Here is a 20,057-nt window from a genome sequence, read left to right on the forward strand (position 1 = left end):
CTCAGTCAGTCAGGCATCCGTTCTTGATTTCTGCGGGGGTCACCATCTCACCGTTGGTGCGTTCCAACCCTGTCACCACGGGGTGGCGCTAACAGGGCAGAGCCTGCTTGGGATTCTGTTTCTCTCCTCTCTCTGCCCCTCCTCCTGCACTCTCTCTCTCTCTCTCAAAATAAATACACTTTTTTTGGTTGTTTAAAAAAGGAGGAGGAAATCGCCGATTGCCCAGGGAAGTCCTTTGCAACACTCGGACCATCCCTCCGGCACCCCCGAGGAGGGCCCCCTCCCACACCCCTGACCCCAACCAGGGCTGCAGCCAGGTCTATGCTGCATCGCGTGTCCCGGGGTCCCGCCAGAGAGATTAGGGGAAGAAGCGTAGAGGAGGAAGGGGAAGGGGCGCACTGACCTTCTTGCCCGTGCTCCGTGTCGACCGCCGACTCCAGGTCCCCTGGCCCAGCCATGCACCCAGCTGGCCACTGCAGGCTACATGTGGGGACCAGCACAGAAGGACAGTGCTGTGTATTCAGAGATTCCCTAGTCTCCAGGTCTCCGCGCCAACCCGGCCCAGTGCCCGACGGCCCCCGCCCGCTTGGGTTCGGGGTGGCACGAGGTCCCAGCGGGCGTGAGCGACGCGTGGGACCCGCCGCGCGCTGAGCCCTCGCTGTGCTGCGGCGAGGCGCGGCGCCCGTGCACGCGCTGTCCGCGGGCCCGCACGGGCCCCGTGCTCGTGCGACAGTGGAAGAGGCCCGGGAGCCTCGGCAGGGTCCCCCCACCCTCGCCGGCGGGAGGGAGGCCGAGCGCGCCCCCGAGCGCGCGCGCGCGCGCGGCCCGCCCCTCACACCTGCGGCGGGCGGGCGGGGCGCGGCGGGGCGGGGCCGCGGCTGTCCCCGCCCACCCGGCCGGAGCCCGGGAGCCCGGGCGGAACCGAGCAGCGGGGCCCGAGCGGCCGGCGGCGCAGGGCGGTGCAGACAATGGGAGCGGCGCGGGCGGCGGCGGCGGCGGCGGCGGCGACGCGGGCGGCGGTGGTCGCGGAGTCCCGGGCCCGACGAGGACGGGAGGCCGCGCCATGAGCCCCGCAGCCGGGCGCCCCCCTGGGCCGCGCGCGGGCCGAGGCGAGCGGCCTCTGCGAGCCCCGGGCCCCGCCCTGGGGCCGGCGATGCGCTGCCAGGGCCGAGGATGATGGTAGATTGCCAGGTGAGTGCCCCCCGCCCGGCCCCGGCCGCCCTCCAGGCCGGCGGGGGTGGAAGGAGGACCACATGTCCCCGGCCCACACCCCATCCGGCGAGGAGGGTGCACGGCACCCGGTCCACGCGGAGCGCGCGCTGACGCAGTTCCGCGTCCGACCCCTCTTGGTACAACTGGGAAACTGAGAGCAGGAGAGGCGGGGACTTGCCCGGAGCCGTGAGGTGAGCAGAGTCCAGAGGAGAAGGGAGGGTCCCGGCTCCGGGGCCACGGCTCCACCCTCCCATACGGTTTCCAATGAAAACGAGAGCCCCTAAGATCCTGAGGGACTCCGTCCACCCCTTACCATGTGGGGCCCTTTCCTCTCGACATCCCGACGAGCCCGCAGGTACATACACACATTGACTTCACACATGGGGACCATGGGATGGGGTCAGAGGAGGAGTGGACACTGGGGAGGTGACAAGGGGGCAAGAAGAAGGGGACTGGAGGCAGCTCTGCCACGGGGCAGGGGCGCCCAGTGTGCTGGCAGCATGACCAGGGCTCATACGTGGGGTGGGGAGACGTGCCAGCCTGATGGCCAGCGGGGTCTCCCGGGTACCCAGGGGGCTGCCTGGGCTGGGCACTTTCCCGGGGCACCCGGAGAAGTCGGGGTTTGGGGTCTTGTGTCCGCCACCCGCCTAGAGCTAGAAGGAGACACCCCCCTAGTGGGAGGGGGCTATGGGACAGGCTTCAGCTTACTCCTGTGTAAATTGGGCTGCATAGACGTGGTGTCCCAAGGGTCCCACAGGCTTGTCTGCTGGCCCTGGACCTCCACCCCTGCCCCAAGAGGCTCCTGGTCCTGGGAAAATGCTTTCTCCTCCCTCAAGGTCCTTCTGAGCGGAGAGCAGCCTGGGGGCTTGGAGGACCGAGGACCTGGGTGGGCAGCACGTGGCCGAGCATGGACCCTGGTGTGGGGACCGAGGTCAAGACCCTCCTTGTCGGAGCCCCGGGGCCTCATTAGGAAGGGCTTCCAGAGGTAGTGCCCTGACTGGGGTGACGAAGCCTTAGGAGTGAACGGGGCACCGGGATGGGAGAGGTGGAACGGGGGACAAGGGAGGCTTCTGAAGTCCTCACATCGCCCCTGGAGCCTGCAGGTCCTGCCCCTGTGCCCCTCTAGGGCCAGGGAGGGCTGCTGCCTTGACTACACCCAAACAAAGGTGTGTGTTTTGTTTTCTGGTTTCCCTGCCTGGGGCTGTCATGCCGGTGCTGACCACCAGGGGGCAGGCTGTGTCCACTGTGCTCAGTGAAGCCTCTGGAGGGGGAAGGGACGCTCAGGGGTCAAGCTGGGCATCCCCTGCCCCCAACCCAACATGTACCTCTTACTATTAGTCTGCATGTGCACAGCGTGAGCTGCTCAGAGGCAGGTAGGGACTCTGAGATGCTCTCTGGACGCATTCAGCTCCTGTGCCTCTCACCCTGAGCAGGGGATGTGTTGGGCCTGGGGGCTGGAGTCAAAGGTCCCGCGAGGTCCCAGCCCTCCAGGAGCTCACAGCCCAGAGGGGGAGGTGGGTCAAGGCACAAGAGCGAATCCGTGTGAAAGGAAAGACCAACACTGTCGGGAAATGAAGCAGGGTGAAGGAGGGCGGCCAGGGGCCCCTGGTTGGGGTCTCACAGGCCTCCAGGGTGGCCCTGATGCTGGGACCCAGAAGGACAAGAGGAGCCAGTCCCGCACACGTCTGCAAGCAGTGTGCTGCGGGGACGAGCAAAGCTGCAGAGACTCGGAAACACAGAGGGTTTGTCCGGAGAGGAGCTGAGAGGAGCCACTGTGGCCGGAGAGAGAGCTCGGGAGGGAGGAAGGCGGGCCCGGGCCCCCAGCCTGGAGGATGGACTGTTGTCTGTGCTGGGGGACACATTCACCTTACTTGGACCACCTCACACTTTCTGTGCCAGTCTCCCGGCTCGGCTCGGCTGGGAGCCTCAGCCCCACGGTCACCCAGGAGGCCAGGGCTGCAGGCTCAGCTGAGGCTCGACTGGGGCAGGGTCTGCCTCCAAGACCGCGACCATGCACATGCTCTTGGCAGGATTCATCTGGGCAACGGGTGTGGGCAGAGAGATATTCCAGAAGGAAGTGTCCTGTGGTCAGGATTGATTCAAGGCAGGGAGGCTGAAGATGAGGGTGATAATTGGGGCTCTGTCTATTGTGTGCTCACATGCACTCTGTCCTCGCTGCCTAGGTCACCTCCTGCATTCCATCAGGTTCCTGGGGCTCTGCCTGGGACACTGGCTTGCCTGCACTTGGCTAGGGTAGCAGCGGTGGGAGATGCTCCTGGGGGAGGGGTGATATTCATTTTTTGTTGCCACTGTCACAAAGGACCACAAGCTGGGTGGCTCAAAACAACAGAAATGTATTCTCTGTCAGTTCTGAAGGCCAGAAGTCCAGAATCAGCAGGACTTTGAGTCGGCAGTTCCGTGCTCTGTCTGAAAGCTCTAGGAGGGGATCCTTCCTACCTCTTCCAGCTTCTGGTGGCTCCAGCAAGCTGTAGTGTTCCTCGACTCAGGGATGCATTGCTCCGAACCCTGCGTCCATTTCACACGGCCTTCTCCGCGTGTCTGTGTCCGGTTATCCCCTGCTTGTGTAAGGACACCGGTCGTTTGATTAGGGCCCACCCAGATCCGGCGTGCCCTCATCTTAACTTGATGACATAGGCAAAGACCCTCTTTCCAAGTAAGGTTTATGCACAGGTGCTGGGTTAGGACTTCAGCATAGCTTCTTGGGGACACAGTTCAACCCACAACAAGGGGCGTTGGAGTGATTCTCCCTCCCCCTCCGAAGGTCAGGTACCCAGGTGCCCACGGGGATAGGGGGCACAGTTGGTGTCTGCGGAGGTCTCGGGGACTCTGCCCCCAGTTTGTGGGTGTGAGGGGAGCCTGAGGGTGTGCTGTCACCAACAGCAGGTGGCGCTGTGACCTCCTTACTGCCGCCCTAGCAGGGCTCGGAGGCTTGGAGTGGCGCTAGAGCAAAGATCTCACCTCTCAGTTGCGAGGAGACAACACTCAACTGTAAACACCAGAAGCACCGTCATTTCAGGGGTGACACGTACCATCAAAATCAAACAAGGTGGGGCCACGGGATGGTGAGCCGGTGACACCTTGGACAGGAGGCCAGGGAACCTAGCAGGAACAGTCCTTCCGAGGTCAAGAGTCTGCGTTTCCTCCTACACCTGCGAGTTGAGCCGGCCCTTCTCAGCCATTTTTCAAGGGCCCTGCAGCTATGATTACGTTCTGTGGTTTCTGGGCAGCTCCCCCGTTACCGTTACCGAAGGGCAGGGCGGCTGTGTCTGAGGAGCACGCAGAAGGCAGCCGTCTGGATGGGTGGGCTGTCGAGATTGAGGGGTCCCTGTCCCCAGAGACCCTGCCCAAAGGGTCCCCCCACTGCCCACCTGCTGGGGTTCTGCCCTGTCCTCATACAAACCGGAGAGGGCCATCTGGGGCTGAGGAACAGGGGCCCTGGACTCCCCACGGGCGAGTAGGCTCCTAGGGGCATCAGTGAAATGAAGCAAAGTGCCCAGGGTGGCCTGGCCCCAGAAGAGAGGCCATTTCTTACTGTGGCCCCCTGGGCACTTCTGGGTCCCACAAGGCTCAAGTCGCCAGCCCTCGACAGTGGGTCATTCGCTGATTTCTACGAGAGGTACTTACCCAAGGGCCTCTGAGCATCGTGCCTGGGCTTCACTCTGGGAGGATGAGACCGTAGAGAAGAAATACAGGAAAAGGGGTGTAGGACCGACCGCAGATCCTGGGAGAAGGCATTGGGACCCCGGGGACCTGCACACCAGCCATTGGACTGTGCTCTGCAGAATAACCCCCGGACCGTCCCACACTGCTGCTGGGTGGTATGGACGCCACCCCACACACACACACACACACATCACCTCCCCCCACCGCCCTGGCCCTGGCCTTGGCCTGAACTGTCTCATTGTATCCACAAGATAGGTACCACAGCCATCTTCATTTACAGCAGGGGAAACTAAGGCACTGGAAGGTGAACGGGCTCCCCGACTAGGTAGTGGCAGGGCTGGTGGGGACGTGTCCCTGCGTGCAGACCCGCCTGGGAGGGGCTGGGCGTAGGTGCTGGGACCAAATTCCTTGCAATTACGATAAGCTTCCGAAGTCTGGGCTGGGCAGGCCCCAAGGTGATGGTTAACAGTGGGAGTGGAGACATAAACAGAGTTAATGAGCCCCTTCCTCCTCCTCAGCCCCCACGCCCCCTCCCCTCGCTCTAATGAAGGCCTTGGGCTCTGGGCTCTGCATTTTCTCGGAGTTCTGGGTGTTTGATGCTCAGATTCTTCACTTAGGGTCACTGCCGGCTGTGTCTCCGTGGGGGCTGGGGAATGAGCTTAGAGAGCCTGGATATCTCCCTCCAGGGCGGCCAAGCCAGGGTGAGGAGGTGGAAAAGAGAGGGCATCCCCCTAAAAATGACAAGCCCCAGAAGGAGGGAGAGTTCCCATGGTAACCTAGAGGGGTTGCTTGGCAACTACAGGCCCCCAAAATACTTGCCTGCGGGAAGGCTCAGGGCTGGGGCTTTCCGTTGGCCTGTGTGTAGACGCTAGCTGTGGAGTCTGGTCCACCCCGCCCCCGCCCAGCAGCCCCCACCCTGGATCTTCCTGAGGGAAACCCTGGTCTGTTCCTCCCTCCCTGTAGCTCCGCCCTGCCAGCCGGCCACCCTGTATCAGGCCGGTCCCCTAGCAACAGAGGCTATTTCCTGGATACCTGAGTGACAGTTGATGGTGGCACAACGTCAGAAAATGTAGGGTCAGAGAGCACCGTAGATGGGGCCAGGCGCCAGCCAGAGTAAGGGGAGCTGGGCTTGGTGCCCTGTACTTTGTACCCACTGCGGCCACGGGTGACCTGGGCCTGGGGACGGGGTGGTGCAGCGGCAGGGAGGTGTGGCTGGGAGGGTGGGGTGGGTAGAGCCCCTGGAATAGGGGGCTGTGGTTCTGGTCTGAGCCAGCTGAGACTAGCTTTGTGACCTTGGCAGGTCCCATCTCACCAGCCTCAGTTTCCCCATCTGTGGCCCCTTCTTCCCCTGTGCCTGTGTGTTCACCATTCAGTGCACGAACGCTACCCTGTAAATCATGTCATCTACTGGGGCTTTGGGGGTGGGGCAGGGAGGGGCCTCTGGGCTTGCTCATCCACTGGCCTGATTCCATCAGGGTGCTGGGGGGAGGCAGGCGGCCTCACGGTTAAGGCCATTGGCTTTGGAAATGGAACCTGTGTCTATATCCCAGCACAGTGCTTGTTACTGAATGTCCTAGAATGGGCACCAAACCCCTTGCTTTTCCTCCAGCTGTGAGCAAAATATGGGAATGGAAGGAAGTCTGGCCCTGCGGGCTGTTAGGGGCTGCTTTCCCTCGTGGGTGCTGACCCTGTACCTACCAGTGAGCGCACCGGCCGGGGCTGTGTCCAGCAGGAAGGGCGCAAAGCCCCGGAGCCCCTGCCATGCCTTGGGATGGAGGAGAGAGGGCCTCTGAGGGCCAGACTGCCCTGGGGTGGGTCGTAGATTTGGGAGCTGGGAAGGTCGTGAAGCCCAGGTGCCCCCTGGGGAGGGCGGTGATGGGTGGTCTCGTTGGTGAGGGGTCCCGGGTGCCCTCAGGGAGCCTGGATTCTGGTCTGACCTTGACCATTCAACTCATTCTGTGACCTTCGACTATAATCCCACCGTCTGAGCCTCCCTGGCCTCCCAAAGGGGAGGGGGCGTGCCCACCTCTGGCGTTGGGAGGAGGCGTGGTGGCCTCCTCTGCCCAGTGCCCGGCACGCACGTTCGGCGCGGGGGCGGTGGCTCCCGTGGCTCCCGCGCCTCTGCCCGCTGTGCCCCGCCGCCCCTCACTCGTGCGCGGCGGGAGGAGGGGGCGGGGCGAGGGCGGCGCAGACAATGGCCCGGGCCCGGGTGGCGACGACGGTGCCCGGAGCGGGGCGGGACGCTGCGAGCCGGGCGCCCGGCGACCGCGGGCGGCGCGCTCCAGCCCTCGGCCCCAGGCGGGGTGCGGCCCCTGCCCGCGTTCATGCTGGTGGTCCCGCCGAGCGTGCGGGCGGACGAGGTGAGCCCCAGCCCCGCGGGCTGCCGGGGGAGGAGGGGCAGGGGCCGCAAGGTGGCGGGAGCCCAGAGGCCCGAGCGCTGCCCCGCCCCCACGACTGAGGCGGGCGCGCTCCACCTCGGGTTCTCCCCCCCCCCCCTTTTCTAGGTTGGGATCCGGAGTGGGCTCCCTTGGGGAAGGCACAAGCCATCTTCTCTGGACCCCGCCTGAGGTTCCAAGTGTGCCCACCTGCCCTGTGGGTCCGCGCTGGGGTAGGGAGGGCGTGGCCCGGGCCAGTGAGGGGCTGAGGCCAGAAACCTGCCCCGCCCCCCCCCTCCCTTGAGATCTGGGCGAGCGGGCGCAGGCCTTCCTTCCAGGAGCTCCTTTCCCTGTAACCGTGCGGGTCAAAACTGGGCGGGGGAGCGTGTGTGGGGAGGACTGGAGTGTGCGGGCCCTGGGGGCTGCCGCCACCCGAACTGAATCTCTCTGCCTGATTCTTGCCGCAGCCACTGCGGCTGGGCCGAGGCGGGAGCGTAAGGAGCCCAGCCCTGGTTATCTCTGTCCGCTGCTCTCAGCACGCGAGGTCAAGTCGGTCTGGAGGTCAACGGGGAGAGAGAAGTCTGGGAAGGCCGGGTGGGAGCCCTGGCTGGGGCTTGCTGGACCCCCGGCAGGTACTTTCCTTGACTCCTCTGTGCCTTGGCTGCCTCACCTGTGGACGTCAAGGTGTGTGAATGTGCCTGGGGAAGCAGGTACTGGCACCAGTAAGCCCTCCGCAGGTGACAGGAAAGGTCTCTTCCAAGGAAGGCAGATGGCGTGGGGGCCAGAGAAGTTGAGTAGATTGCCCAGGCCAGAGGGTGAGCCCCACCTGGATCGCCTTCCTCCCTGAGGCCAGAGTTCTAGGTCCCCGCCCCCGCGGGGGTGTGCTGACCAGGAAGTTGCCCGGGGGTGCCCTTTGGCCCTCTAGTTGATAGGGTTGAAAAGGGTGAGGCAGTCCGCCCGGCCTGAGGCCCTGGGCGGCCCGAGAGGTGACAGCTGTGGGCTCCCGAAAGCGGGGAGCAGAAAGGTAGGCAGGCAGTGCCCGGTGTGGACAGGCTGAGCTGCCCCCGCCTGCCCCCCTCGCTGCAGCAGGGGACAGTGGTTCTCCATTATGTCAAGGAATCTTCTTCGCAGCCACGTGGGGCCGGGAGACCCTTGTGCAGCACACGGGGCTCCTTCCCTTCTCCCCAAGCCGGAAGCAGGTGCGGGGTGGGCCCCGAGGGCACACGCTCAGGGTCTGGGGACACCAGGTGGCCGTCACTGGCTGGCAGATGCGCGGGGGCTTCTGGGGTTGTCTGTGCGGTCCTGCACCTGCGCGTGGGAGCGTGGGTGCACGTGACTTGGGAGGAGCCCCATGCCTTTGGGTGCCGGCACATTTGAGTGCATCTGTATCCACGTGCCTCGTCGTGTGCCCCCGGTGTGCACGACAAGCCCAGGGGTGGCTGAGTGAACACGTGTGTGAGGGGGCTCGTGTGGTAACATGACTGGTTACGGGGGTGCGTGTGCGGCACGAGTTCACGCGTGTGTTTGTGCATCCGCGCGCGCAAGCGCGTGTGTGTTTGCATCTTGCATTTTCAAGGCGCCAGCCCCCCCAGGTCTTGACCATGAGGAACCCCGAGTGTTCCTACCCCCTCAACTTCTCAGTGTCCGTTTCTCATGGTTTTTGTTTGTTTGTTTGTTTTAAGTTTATTTTGAGAGACAGAGAGGAACGGGGGAGAGAATCCCAAGCAGGCTCAGTGCTACCAGCGCAGAGCCCGATACAGGGCTCGGTCTCACCAACTTTGAGACCATGACCTGAGCTGAAATCAAGAGTCGGATGCTTAACCGACTGAGCCACCAGGCGCCCCACGTGCTTCATCTGTTAAAGGGGTTAATAGATGTACAAAAGCTTACAAGGCTGGGTGGCTTTAAAGTACTCAGCCCTGTGCCCGGCGCACAGAGCCGCTCTGTTGCCTGCTGGCGGCCGGAGATCTGCACCGCTCTTGGCGGGTGCCCGGCGGGGGGGGGGGGGGGGGGGTCCACCCGGTGCCTTGCAGAGCTCAGCACATATCCCATGTACGAGCAGGTGGAAGCAGGGAGGAGAGGCCCTGGAACCTTGCCAAGGAGGAGAAACCAAGGAAGGAGCCAAGTCCTGGGACTGGCAGAGGGACCGTGGGTGGCAGGAGGAGGCTGGGACACAGGCTGTGTCTCCGAAGCTGTCAGCCCCAAGGCCCTGGGAACCCAAGGCATTGCCCCCATCCTCTCCTGCCCCCTCCGCACCTGCGGAAACTTCCTTGCCGGAAGACTGTGGGAAAGGCACCAGCACACACACCCCCCCCCCCCGCACCTCCCGGCAGCCAGCTGGAGCCCCGGGTCCCTTCCAGAGGCCAGGGCAGCTCAGGAGGCCCCCCTCTGAAAGGGTAGCCCTGCTTCCCAGGCCCTGGGCCCCCGCATGCAGACAGCAGGCGGGTGGCGGCACCGGGCACACAGTGTCCCTGGCACGGCGGGCACCCTCCTCACCACAACGGCCCGTTTGTCCCAACTCCCCTGGCCCTGAGGCCCCAAGTGACCAGGCCCTGCCGGGCACAGCGGCCTGTGGGCTCCGCTCCCCCCACCCACCCAACCTTTAGCAAGCCCTGCCTGTACTTCAGGGAGAGGCTCCTTAGCGCAAGCCAAACCTCTACTTACCCGATCAGCGGAGACCCATTCCCCAGGAATTGCGGAAGGAGAAACAAACCCCAGGTTGAACCAGAGCTGAGCCGACTGCCTGCCTCCCCGCCCTGACACCCCACGGCAGGCTGGCTTCTGGGAACCTCCTGGCTCCTGCTTCCCAGAAAGCCTGGCTCGCCTCCAGCCTCGCTCTCCGGAAGGCGCTGTCATGACAGGCTGGCAGAGAGGGCCTTGCCCTTCCTGTGCTCTTTGACATCCCTCGGGCTCCTCTCCAGCCCTGCTGGCTCCTCCAGGAAGGTTTTCTGGCGGTCTCCCCACAAGGAACCCTTTGGCCCTGAACCCTGAAGATTTTTCCAGTCCAGGAACTTGACACTGGAGAGACTGGGTGGACCATCCAAGTGTTTGCTGAGAGCCCACCGGGTGCCTGGAGCTGCCCTAGGCATTGGTACGTCCGCGGGGACAGAGTCCCTGCCCTTCCCAGGGCTTACGCCCCTTCCAGGGTTAAAAAGAGGGAAGAACTGAAAACACGTGGGACGCCCAGGGCTGGCGTGTGCACACGTGAGTGGCATGGCCACCCGCCTACCTGTTGGCAGTTACGAGAAAGCACCACGGGCCAGGCGTCCTTCTGGGCACTTGGGTATGAAGAGCTGGGAGCCCGGGGGCCGGGTGGGAGAGGGGGTATGAAGCTACCCCACAGTGGATGAATTGTTCTGTGAGTCTTCCCCCACAGGGTACTTCCTGGCTCCCCCACCCTATCAAAGGCTGCGGCGACGCTCCACCCCTCTTAACCCTCTTCTAGTTTTGCTTCTCCAGCACACCCGCCCCCCAACGCCGTATTTTACTTCTCGTACCCCCGACCAGAAGGTGACTTTGACCCGTTTGGTTCCCTCGTGTGTTTTTGGCACTTGCACATGGCCTGGTCCCTCCCTGGCAGGTGCCCTGTAGACTCCCCAGGGCGGGTCTGCGATGATGTCCTCGAAACTACTGCTGGTCCTCGGGGACGTGGGGTGGAGTGGACTTGTTTGGAGATTTTTACGGCAGCTGGACTCTGCTAGGAGGACTTTCTGTGGCATCTTATGAAGTATCAGTTGTCCCTGACTTGGCACGTCCCGGGCCAACCTGGGGTAATGTTTTTTTTGACCGCGGGGCCTATGCCAGGCCCTCTTCCCAAGCGCCCCCATCCGTTGGAGACAGAAGCCGTCTCCTCGTGCAGGGCCGGACAAGTCTCAGCACGTGACAGGCTGCGGGTTTGAACCTGGATTCCGTCTACCCAGGGCCCCCGGCTCGTGGCTGCCACTCTGACCCTTAAAGCTAGACGTTGGGCTCGTTGGCAAGACGGGCACAAGGAGCAGGCCCAGAGGGGCAGGGGGCTGTGTCCTCGGCTGCCGTGAGAGGGGGTCTTGTGGTCCCCTTGGCGGGGCCGGAGCCTGCCAGGCATGAAGCCAGCAGCAGCAGCTGGGGCAGGGCCCGGATTCTCGGATCCTCAGCTTCTTGGCAACCTGGGTGACTCAGTGGGCCGGTATAAAGGGCCGGCCGCAGGCAAGCAGGCAGCACAGGGGAGTCCTGGGCGGGTGAGTCAGCAGCTGGAGAGGTCCAGCGACCTCCCTCCCTCCCTCCCTCCCGCCGGGTTACCGTTCTGCGCGGGGCGGGGCTGAGCCTCGGCTGCCAAGGTACGAGGCCCTCCTCGCCTTTCTGCCTCCCAGCTCCGCCCCACCGTTCCAGGGGGTCCCCAGGTCTCCCCAGCCTGGAGCAGAGGAAAGGGCTGCCCCATTTGCGTCCATGGCCTTCCTCTGGCCCCTCTCAGCCTTTCTATAAAGGAGGGGGGTCCTCTGCTCACAGAAGGGCACCAGGAGAATAGTATCAGCCTCAGAGCCAGACTGCCGTGTGACTTCGAATCTGATGGGTCTCCAAGCTTCTGTCCCCGAGCCCACCTGTAAATCTGCTTCACATATGGGGACATGTTATATCCACAGCGGCACATCAGTGAATGGTAGAAACATCTAGGGCGGCGGGTCATTGAGTCCAGCTTACACACTGGGTGGGGGGGCAGAGGGGCGGGGGAAACTGAAGTCAGAATCCCGAGCTGGGCCTCATGTAGGGAACAGACCACCCACCTGTGACAGGGACCCGGCGGCCCCACGAGTGGTCTTTGACCCGGCACAGAGTGGAGGAACTTGAGCTGCCTTGGGGGCCAGACAGGCCAGGGTATGTACCTGGCCTTGGTAGTGACCCACTGTGCATCCCTGGGCAAGTTGTTTGCCCTCTCTGGGCCTTGATCTTAGTTTTACGGCAGAGATGATCACTGCGGCTGTGTCTGTTTCGCAGAGGCTGCGTGGAAAAGTCCTCTGTCCCCAGAGAGGAGGGAGGAGGGACAAAGGCGGAGCCGGGCTGGGCCCTGGGTGCCCAGGAGGCATCAGGAGCCGCTCCGGCCTCCAAGGCTTCTAAGTGCAGGCCAGCTTTTGCCTTTGCCTGCAGGGCGGCAGCGTTTGCAGTGTCCCGGGCCAGGGGCCTCTCTCAGAGCTGAAGAGGGAGGGGAAGCCAGAGGAGGTGCACCCTGGTTCTGAGCCCTGTTCCTGGCTCCGAAGGCTGGTCCCTCACACGCAAGGCTGCAGCGTCACCTGACCTAGCAGTCTGGCAATGGCTCTGACCTAGCAATTTGGCAGTGACCGTGTGATGATGGGGCTGCAGGTTCCCGGAGATGAGGGGGAGGGGAACTGGGCTGTCCCGCGCCCCCAGCAGGACCCCGAGTCGGGTCAGGAGGCTGCCGAAAGAGGAGCCAAAGCCAGCCAGGCCTCTCCTATCTGCTTCCTGGACAGGATGTTGTGCCGAGTAAACAGCTTCGAGAAGAGTCACGGCTCGCTCGGGCTCTGAGTCACAGCTCCTAGCGACAGCCGCACATGTTTATAAACAATGTGCTTTGCACCCACCAGGGCCTGCCCCCCAGGAGCCCGCAAAGCGTGAGAGGAACCCCCCCAGATGTGGGATGTAGCAGGGGCCCACCCAGGAGTCCCTCCCCTGCCAAAGGGCTTAGGTCTGGGTGGCGGGGAGCGTCGGCGCGTCTGTGCATGCGTGTGTGCTCGGGAGTGGGGTTTTGCTGCGTCTGGGCTTGTGTGTGGCCGGCCAGGTGCGTCAACCCAGAGCCATCTGGTGTGGTGGGCAGAGCACAGGACTGTTGGCAGGTCACGTGACCTCGGGTCCTGGGACAAGCATCTCAGGGCTGGCGTGAGTGTCCCCGGGTGCCGAGTTCACGCAGAGCTCCGTGCACAGTGGGCGTGCATAGGAAATGCTTGCGTGCGCCTCAGTCCTCAGGAGGCCCAGCCCCCGAAGGTGGCAAAGGGGTGGGGGTGCAGGTGAAGTGCCCCTAACTGTCCCCAGCCCCCAGAGCCCTGGCTCTCCGCAGCCGGTCTTTCGTTCCAGGCAGTGACAGTGATATGGCGCACCATGTGGTGACACCAGACTGGCAGGGAACAAAGGCGCCTCTGCTCTCCCCCTCCCGGGTGGGAGGAGGGGTGGATGCGCCCTGCCCCTCCCCTCCCCTGCCCCGCCTTCCCGGGGCTCCCGTTTTTTTTTCTCGCCTGCAGCTGGTCTCCCCAGCCTGGGCCTTCCCGGTGAGCCCTGTCCTGGCCGCCTGGCTCCAAAGGCAGTAGCCGGAGATGTCCGGGGGGGTCGCTGGAGAAGATCACGGGGACCCTTGTGCGACACTCAGGAACTACGGAAGGGAGATGTGGTGCCTTGCAAGGGGCCTGGTACCTGGGAAGGGCTCGGTAAATGCTCGTGGAATCAGAGGCATTAACACACAGGTGCCCCTAAGGGGCAGCCTGTACCCCCGTGGTTCCCACCACCCACCCCCACTTCCTCCAAGGGCCTCTTGAAGCTCTCCCCCGCCCCCAAACACGTTCGCCCAGTCGGAAGCACTTTCCCCTCCACTGACTCCTTCCACAGCACCGGGATGAGGAGGCCAGGTCTCGGGAAAGGCACTCCCCACCCCCTCGGTTCAGCTAAGGCCCCCAAAGGCTCAGGAGAGCTCGCCGGGATGCATGGAGGACAGCCAGGCTGCATCAGGCAACGCCCGAGGTCCCACAGCCGGGCAGCCGGCAGCACGGGGGGCTGAGCGGCCGAGGTTCCGAACAGCCTGCGCACCCCAGGGCTGTCTGCCCCCTGGAGCTCTACTGACTCCCGGGGGCCTGGCGCCTCCACCGGCGCTCTGGGCCTCTCTGCTGCTTGTAGACAGCAGACGTTCCTGGGTTATCCACTGGGATCCAGTTGCGGGGCCCATGCTAGCACCGGACAGACCCCAGATTGCCATTTGGAGCTGGCCCTCGGAGATGGGAGCCAGGCAACAGCACCCGCCAACATCCCTTGGGTGTTTATTATGAGCCCGGCACGGGAGCAGGCCTACGACTGTGGGAGAGGATCAGAATGCACACGCCTTGGGTGCCGGCCACCAGCAGGCCCCTGCTGAGGTCTTGCCAAATCCTCAGATGAGGAAACTGAGGCAGTAAGTGACGCCAAGTCACTGGCCCGGGGTCTCAGCACTGGCTGATTCAGAGCCCCGTCGCCTGTGCCGTTTCTCAAAGGTCACGGTGGGCACGAGGGTGGCACGGGAGGCAGGTTCCACCTGGGACTTCCAGCTCTGTTTCTCCGATGCCCGCCCGGCCCCCCCACCCCTGGATGCCCACCTCCCCAGGGATTCCTATTTTTTTTTATGTTTATTATTTTTGAGAGAGAGAGACAGAGCGCAAGCAGGGGAGGGGCAGAGAGAAGAGGGGAGACACAGAATCGGAAGCAGGCTCCAGGCTCTGAGCTGTCAGCACGGAGCCCGACGTGAGGCCCGAACTCACCAACCGTGAGATCATGACCCGAGCCGAAGTGGGACACGTTAACGACTGAGCCACCCAGGCGGCCCAACGGATTCCTAACTTGTGCTCACAGGGATTCTTTTGCGCCTGAAAGAAATTTTCCTCTGGAGGCCAGCAATGAGAACTCGAGGCCAAGAGGTGCAAGGGGGGCAGGGGTTGGGAGGGTTCAGGTGTGAAAACCTCTGTGTCTGCCCCGCCCACCCCCACATCCATGACAGATCAGGAAACTGAGGCTCAAAGAGAAGAGGAACATGCAGGTCCCACAGGGAGGCAGTGCTAGGCGGGGACAGGAACCAGGTCTCAGCCCCTGGGCTTCGAGCAGCCTGCTTGCTCAGCCGGGTCCCCCGCCTCACAAAACCACCGGAAGAGGATGTGAAACTCAGGCAGAGTGAGTGCTGGTGTGGCTCTGTGTCAGGGCAGCATACTGGGCCCCCGCCACCCCACCACAGCCAGGGGACCCGATGTGCGTGCAGACCGGCTCCAGAGCCCCTGCGCAGCCCTCTCTGCTCCCAGCCCCTGTCAGCCCCCTTGCAGCCAGGGGCAGGACGTCCATCCCGCCAGGGGCCTGCAGGGTAAGGAAGCAGCCCCGCCTCTCAACCTCTCTCTTTGCCCTGGGACCTCTGGGTTTGGGGATCTGGGCTCTGAGCACTGATGGAAGGAGCATCTGTGGGCTCTGCAGAGCTTCAGACAGACACAAGTCCTGAATTCTCCCTGTGAGATTTCGGGCAAGCCCCTGCTCCCCCCGGGCCTCGGTTTCCCCATTCGTCAAATGGGTGTATTGGACTCGTTCAGTGCTTTCCGATGGCTGGTTTGCAGCAAAATGAGAAAAGTGGACACAGGGTTGTGCGCTTTTCTTAAAGCCAGATGCACTCGTTTAATAACTGCCCTCTTTTCTGATGGTGTCTCCTAGTTATTTTTGGTGGCATCTTTTTTGGAACGATGGTAACGATGGTATTTTTTTTTTTTTTTCTACGCTACTTGGCAAAGTAAATACTTGTCAACCCTCGGTTCATCTTGCAGTTTAAAATGAAGTCTTGTAGGGAGCGCCTGGGTGGTTCAGTTGGTTGAGCGACTGACTTCGGCTCAGGTCATGATCTCGTGGTTCCTGAGTTCGAGCCCCGGCGCGTCGGGCTCTGTGCTGACAGATTGGAGCCTGCTTCGGATTCTGTCTCCCTCTCTCTCTGCCCCTCCCCTGCTCACGCTCTCTCTCTCTTTTTCTCTCTCAAAAATAAATAAACATTAAAGTGAAGTCTTGTATCTGGGGGCCACAGCCGAGGAGCTTGAGGGCAGGCTGCAGGGAAGCTTCAGGAATGAGGCGGTGGCTTTGAGTAAGTGAGGATGTCCTGTGCTCCCTCCAACGCCGCCTGGCCAGGCTCACACCTGCCTGGTGGCCCCGCTGGCTGAGCCCTGTTTTGATCTCGGTGACTTATACCTGCCACTGTTGTAACTCTGGGGAATGGGGATGGGGCCTTGGGGTGGGTTTTGGAGGGGACGGCGGGGCCCAGCCTGGAGGGGCCGATCTGGCTGGAGCTGCCCACACAGCCTCGGCTGGCCCACGGCCTGGGACAAGCGGGAATTCCTGGCCCTGCCCATCATGGGAGCAGGTATGACAGCCACGCAGGTGACACCAGGCCTAGGCACTCGGGTGCTGGACTCCACCGGGGCAGCCAGGCAGACTGGCCGAGGGCCTCCTTGGGAGCCCAGCCCCTGCCTGGCTCCCGTGCCGCCATGGCCCGGGAAGCCAGGCCTGCTGCGCCCAGGGTGCGGAAGGGCTGGGTGTTCTTTGCCTGTGTCTCTGTGGTGACTGCCAGGCGCTGGGCCGTCGCCCGCCGCGCTGCGCTCCGAAGCCCCGCACCTTGGCCGGCACCTGTGCCAGCACCAGCCACCGAGGTGAGTCTCCAGGGCAACCGGGGCCGCTGCCGGGAGGCCGGGTGGGTCACGGCCAGGGCCCGCCGCCCCCCCCTCAGAACTGGTTGAAGGAGTCTGGCCGGAAGCCAGCGGGCGTCGCCATCCGTGTCTGAGAGGAGGGGGCGCACTCGGCGGTGGCCATGTGCGCCCCACCAGGCCGGCCTGTCCCCCCGCCCCCTGCCTGGGCGGCCCTGAGCCGTGCGTCCAGCGTCTCCTGTTCCTGTTGTGCTTCTCAGATTACCAAGGGCTCCTGTGCATTGTTTTATCATCCGCTCTCCTGAGGGCCCGGTGGTGGCGTTATTATTATCACCCCATCCTGCTGATGGAGAAACTGAGGCCGGGAAGGTGCAGAGCAGGGACGAGCACAACTCTAGGCTCCAGATCTCAAGAGAGAGTCTCCCAGACCTACGGGGCTCCCCCTCGGCCGTGTGTGCGCGGGCTCTGCGAGGGTCGGGACCCGGCCTCCGACTCCGTTTCCTTTCCCAGGGCTCCCCTCTCCGTGATTCTCTGTGTTTCGGCCTCCCCCGCGGTCTCTGTCTGCATTTCCATCTACTTGTGTCTCTTTCTGCCTCTTCCTCCTTCCTCCCTTCACCTCCAGCCGTCGCAGGGTGGCTGGGTGGCCTTCAGAAGTGTCAGGGGTCAGCGACCCCGGGGGTGGTGGGCCCCAAACTCTCCAGGAGTGGGGGACCGTTGTCAGAGTGGCCCCTGGCTCCCACCGGTGTGGGTGCTGTTTATCAGGGTGAGCCGGCTGCCCTGTGCTCCTCTGAGTGACCCCCCTCCCCCCGACACCCTGGGAGTCAGCGTCAGGGGCGGCGAGAGCCCACTTCCTGGGGAGGCCCGGGAGGCCCCACAGCAAGCTCCGGGCTGGTCTGGAACCCTCGGCCTGCCCCTCCTGGGCCGTTTCCGTGGCTCCAGGCGATGATGTATTTTGTTCTAGTTGCCCCGGGACAGTAACGCCCTGTGAGGTCAGAGACTGGGGGTGACAGTGATATCACACCCTTCCACCCAGGATGGTCTCCGGGAGGTTTGGATGCTTCATTTTCCGCCTCCTGACCAACCCGGAGCTCGGCCTCCAGCCTGTGGGAAACCCCCTCCCCCTGAGGAGGAGGAGGAGGACTTGGAGGACGAGAAGGAGGCCCCTGGAGGTTCCCAGGAACCCAGTGACGGAGGAGGTGGGGCTAAGCCTACGCTCTTAGCCCAGGTGTGTCACCTCCTGCCAAGGTGCGTGCTCACCCGCCCACAGAGGGCCAACCCGGGAGCCAGGCAGGCCAGGAACGGTGACGTTGATGTCGGGAAATGACCCAGGAGCCTGGCCAGGCTACACCCTCTTCGTGTCCTCCTCAGGCTCTAAATATAGACCGCAAAACACAGGTGGTCACCTGCTCAGAAAGAGGTGAAAGGTCTTCTTCCACTGAGGGCCGGCCCAAATCTGGGTACCTGGCTGCTATTTCTCTCTAGGCCACCAGCGCCCTCTGTGGCCTTGGCTGAGCCCACGTTGGAGGCGGTGACGGGCAAGGCCTGCGTGGCCGCCTGGACGTGGCCTGGAGCCCAATTCTCGCGCCGAGACCTCCCCAGAGCTGCAGCTAGGCCCCAACCCTGTTCCCCGAGACCCTGTGCAGAGGCAGGGCCGGGTCTCGATTTGAACGACCACCGGAGCAGCACTGATGAATCCCCTTCCGTGTACAGGGAGGGCAAGGGGTGGGCAGTGGGTAGGAAGCAGGGCCAGGCGGCCCGCAGGGGATGGCTTGAGGCGCCGGGGACGGAGCGGTCCTGTGTGAGCCTGGCTTGCCCCGAGGGCAGCGGGGGCGCTTTTGAAGGGTCAAGACCAGCGGGAAGGAAAAAGCGCCCCAGAGATTTGGCCTCTGGACCCCTCTCCCTTCAACTGGGGGCGGCTGGCTGTCCAGGGGTTCTCCAAGCCAGGGAGCGATGGAAGGCCCGGTGGGGTCTGTGGCAAACCCACAAGCACAGGGCCTGCCCAAAGGGGACAGCTGCCCGCCAGCCCCCACCCAGCCTCCGGCTGCCCAGGAACACAGACCCCATGTGGCCAGATTGTCTGAAGTTACGGGAGAAACCAGAACTGCGGATTTTCATATGAAATCACCTGACCTTTTGCTGTTGGCTCAAAAATGTAAAAATACTTTGCAAGCCAAACAAAACACACGTGTGGGCCGCTGTGGCCTGCCTCCAGCCCCTGACTGCCAGTTCTCTGCCCGTCTTGTAAGCTTCCTCTGCGGGGAGCATCCTGGCGGTGGAACGGTCTGAACAGCTACGGTTGTTCTCGGGGCTGCTTGTGACCCCCGGGGAAGGGCAGGTGCGCTCCCCAGGGAAAGGTTGGGAAGCTGGGACTGCAGGAAGCGGGGTGAGCTGTGAGCGGGATGAGGGATGAAAGGAGGGCCCCGATTCTAACACCCCCCCCCCCCGCTTTCTACAGTGCTCTGTTTCTCCCAGCAGACCCTCCAAGGGCAGGGGTTATAACCTTGGTCTTTACCCACCCAAGGTCACTGGGCTGCCATTAGCCCCGTGTGCCCAGTATGACTCGGTTTCCCAGCCGCCCACTGCCGTGGCCCCCAAAGTGAGGCCCCCAGCCTCTTTTGATGTTAAGGACGCTGGGAGCGCCGGTGGGCCTGGGGCGAGTGATAGATAAACATGGAAGGCGGCGGGGCTGGCCATGTGTCACTGCCATGACCTGGGGTCTGAAGACTGTTGCCCTCCCTTGATGGCTGCTGAGAGCCTAGGCGCATGCATTGAGGGTGAGTCTCAAACTCTGTCCTTTTTCTTTTTAACTTTTACGACGGCAGATTCCAAACAGACACAAAAATGGAGAATGCATACACGCATCCCCAGCTCTAACAACTCCAGGCGGGGACTCTCTTGTTTCCGCTCACCACCCCCGTGTCCTACCGTCCCCCGCAGCGGACAAGGCTTGTGCAAGTCCCGGGCACGTCGTTCTATCCGTAAAAATCCCAGTATGTTACTCTAATAGCAACTGCAATACCGTGATCGCACCCAGAAAATGATACGGAATATCATCAAATATCCAACAGGGTTCACATAATCTCAGTGGTCCCTTAGGTTTTGTTTTGTTTTTTTTTTTATAATAGTTGCCCTACTAAACAAAACCCACATGTTGCATTTGGTGATGTCTCTTACCTTTCTTTTAATCTGTGGTTTTCCCATTACTTTTTCCCCCGAAATGCATTTGTTGAAGAAACTGGGTGGTTTGTCCCGTCGAGATTCCCACAGTCTGGAGTTTGTGGATTGCATCCTCAAGGGTTGTGTTTAACGTGGTCCCCTGTCCCCTGTAATTCCCCAAAACGGTAGTTACACACACAAGCCTGGTTGGATGCGTGTTGAGTTTTTGCCAGGAACACTT

At 62.8% G+C, this 20,057-nt stretch overlaps 1 protein-coding gene across 3 annotated transcripts in view; it reads left to right on the forward strand.

The window, feature by feature from the left end:
• Positions 1 to 1,134: 1,134 nt before the first annotated feature.
• The window catches only part of RALGDS (ral guanine nucleotide dissociation stimulator), a 45,308-nt gene continuing 26,385 nt past the window's right edge, over positions 1,135 to 20,057 (forward strand). The window contains exon 1 of one of the 3 annotated variants that reach the window (XM_047098148.1): positions 1,135 to 1,191. In XM_047098148.1, coding sequence (XP_046954104.1) covers positions 1,174 to 1,191 — 18 coding nt within the window. In that variant the 5' untranslated portion in view covers positions 1,135 to 1,173. Of the gene's footprint in view, positions 1,192 to 15,098; positions 15,349 to 16,489; positions 16,667 to 20,057 lie in introns of those variants that run through there. The other 2 variants (XM_047098146.1, XM_047098149.1) reach the window with 2 other exon arrangements.

The sequence above is a fragment of the Lynx rufus genome, unplaced genomic scaffold, assembly GCF_022079265.1.
Source record: "Lynx rufus isolate CCGP_SWC_20201006 ecotype Redwood Valley unplaced genomic scaffold, mLynRuf1.p SCAF_44, whole genome shotgun sequence".
In the NCBI taxonomy this organism is placed as follows: domain Eukaryota; kingdom Metazoa; phylum Chordata; class Mammalia; order Carnivora; family Felidae; genus Lynx; species Lynx rufus.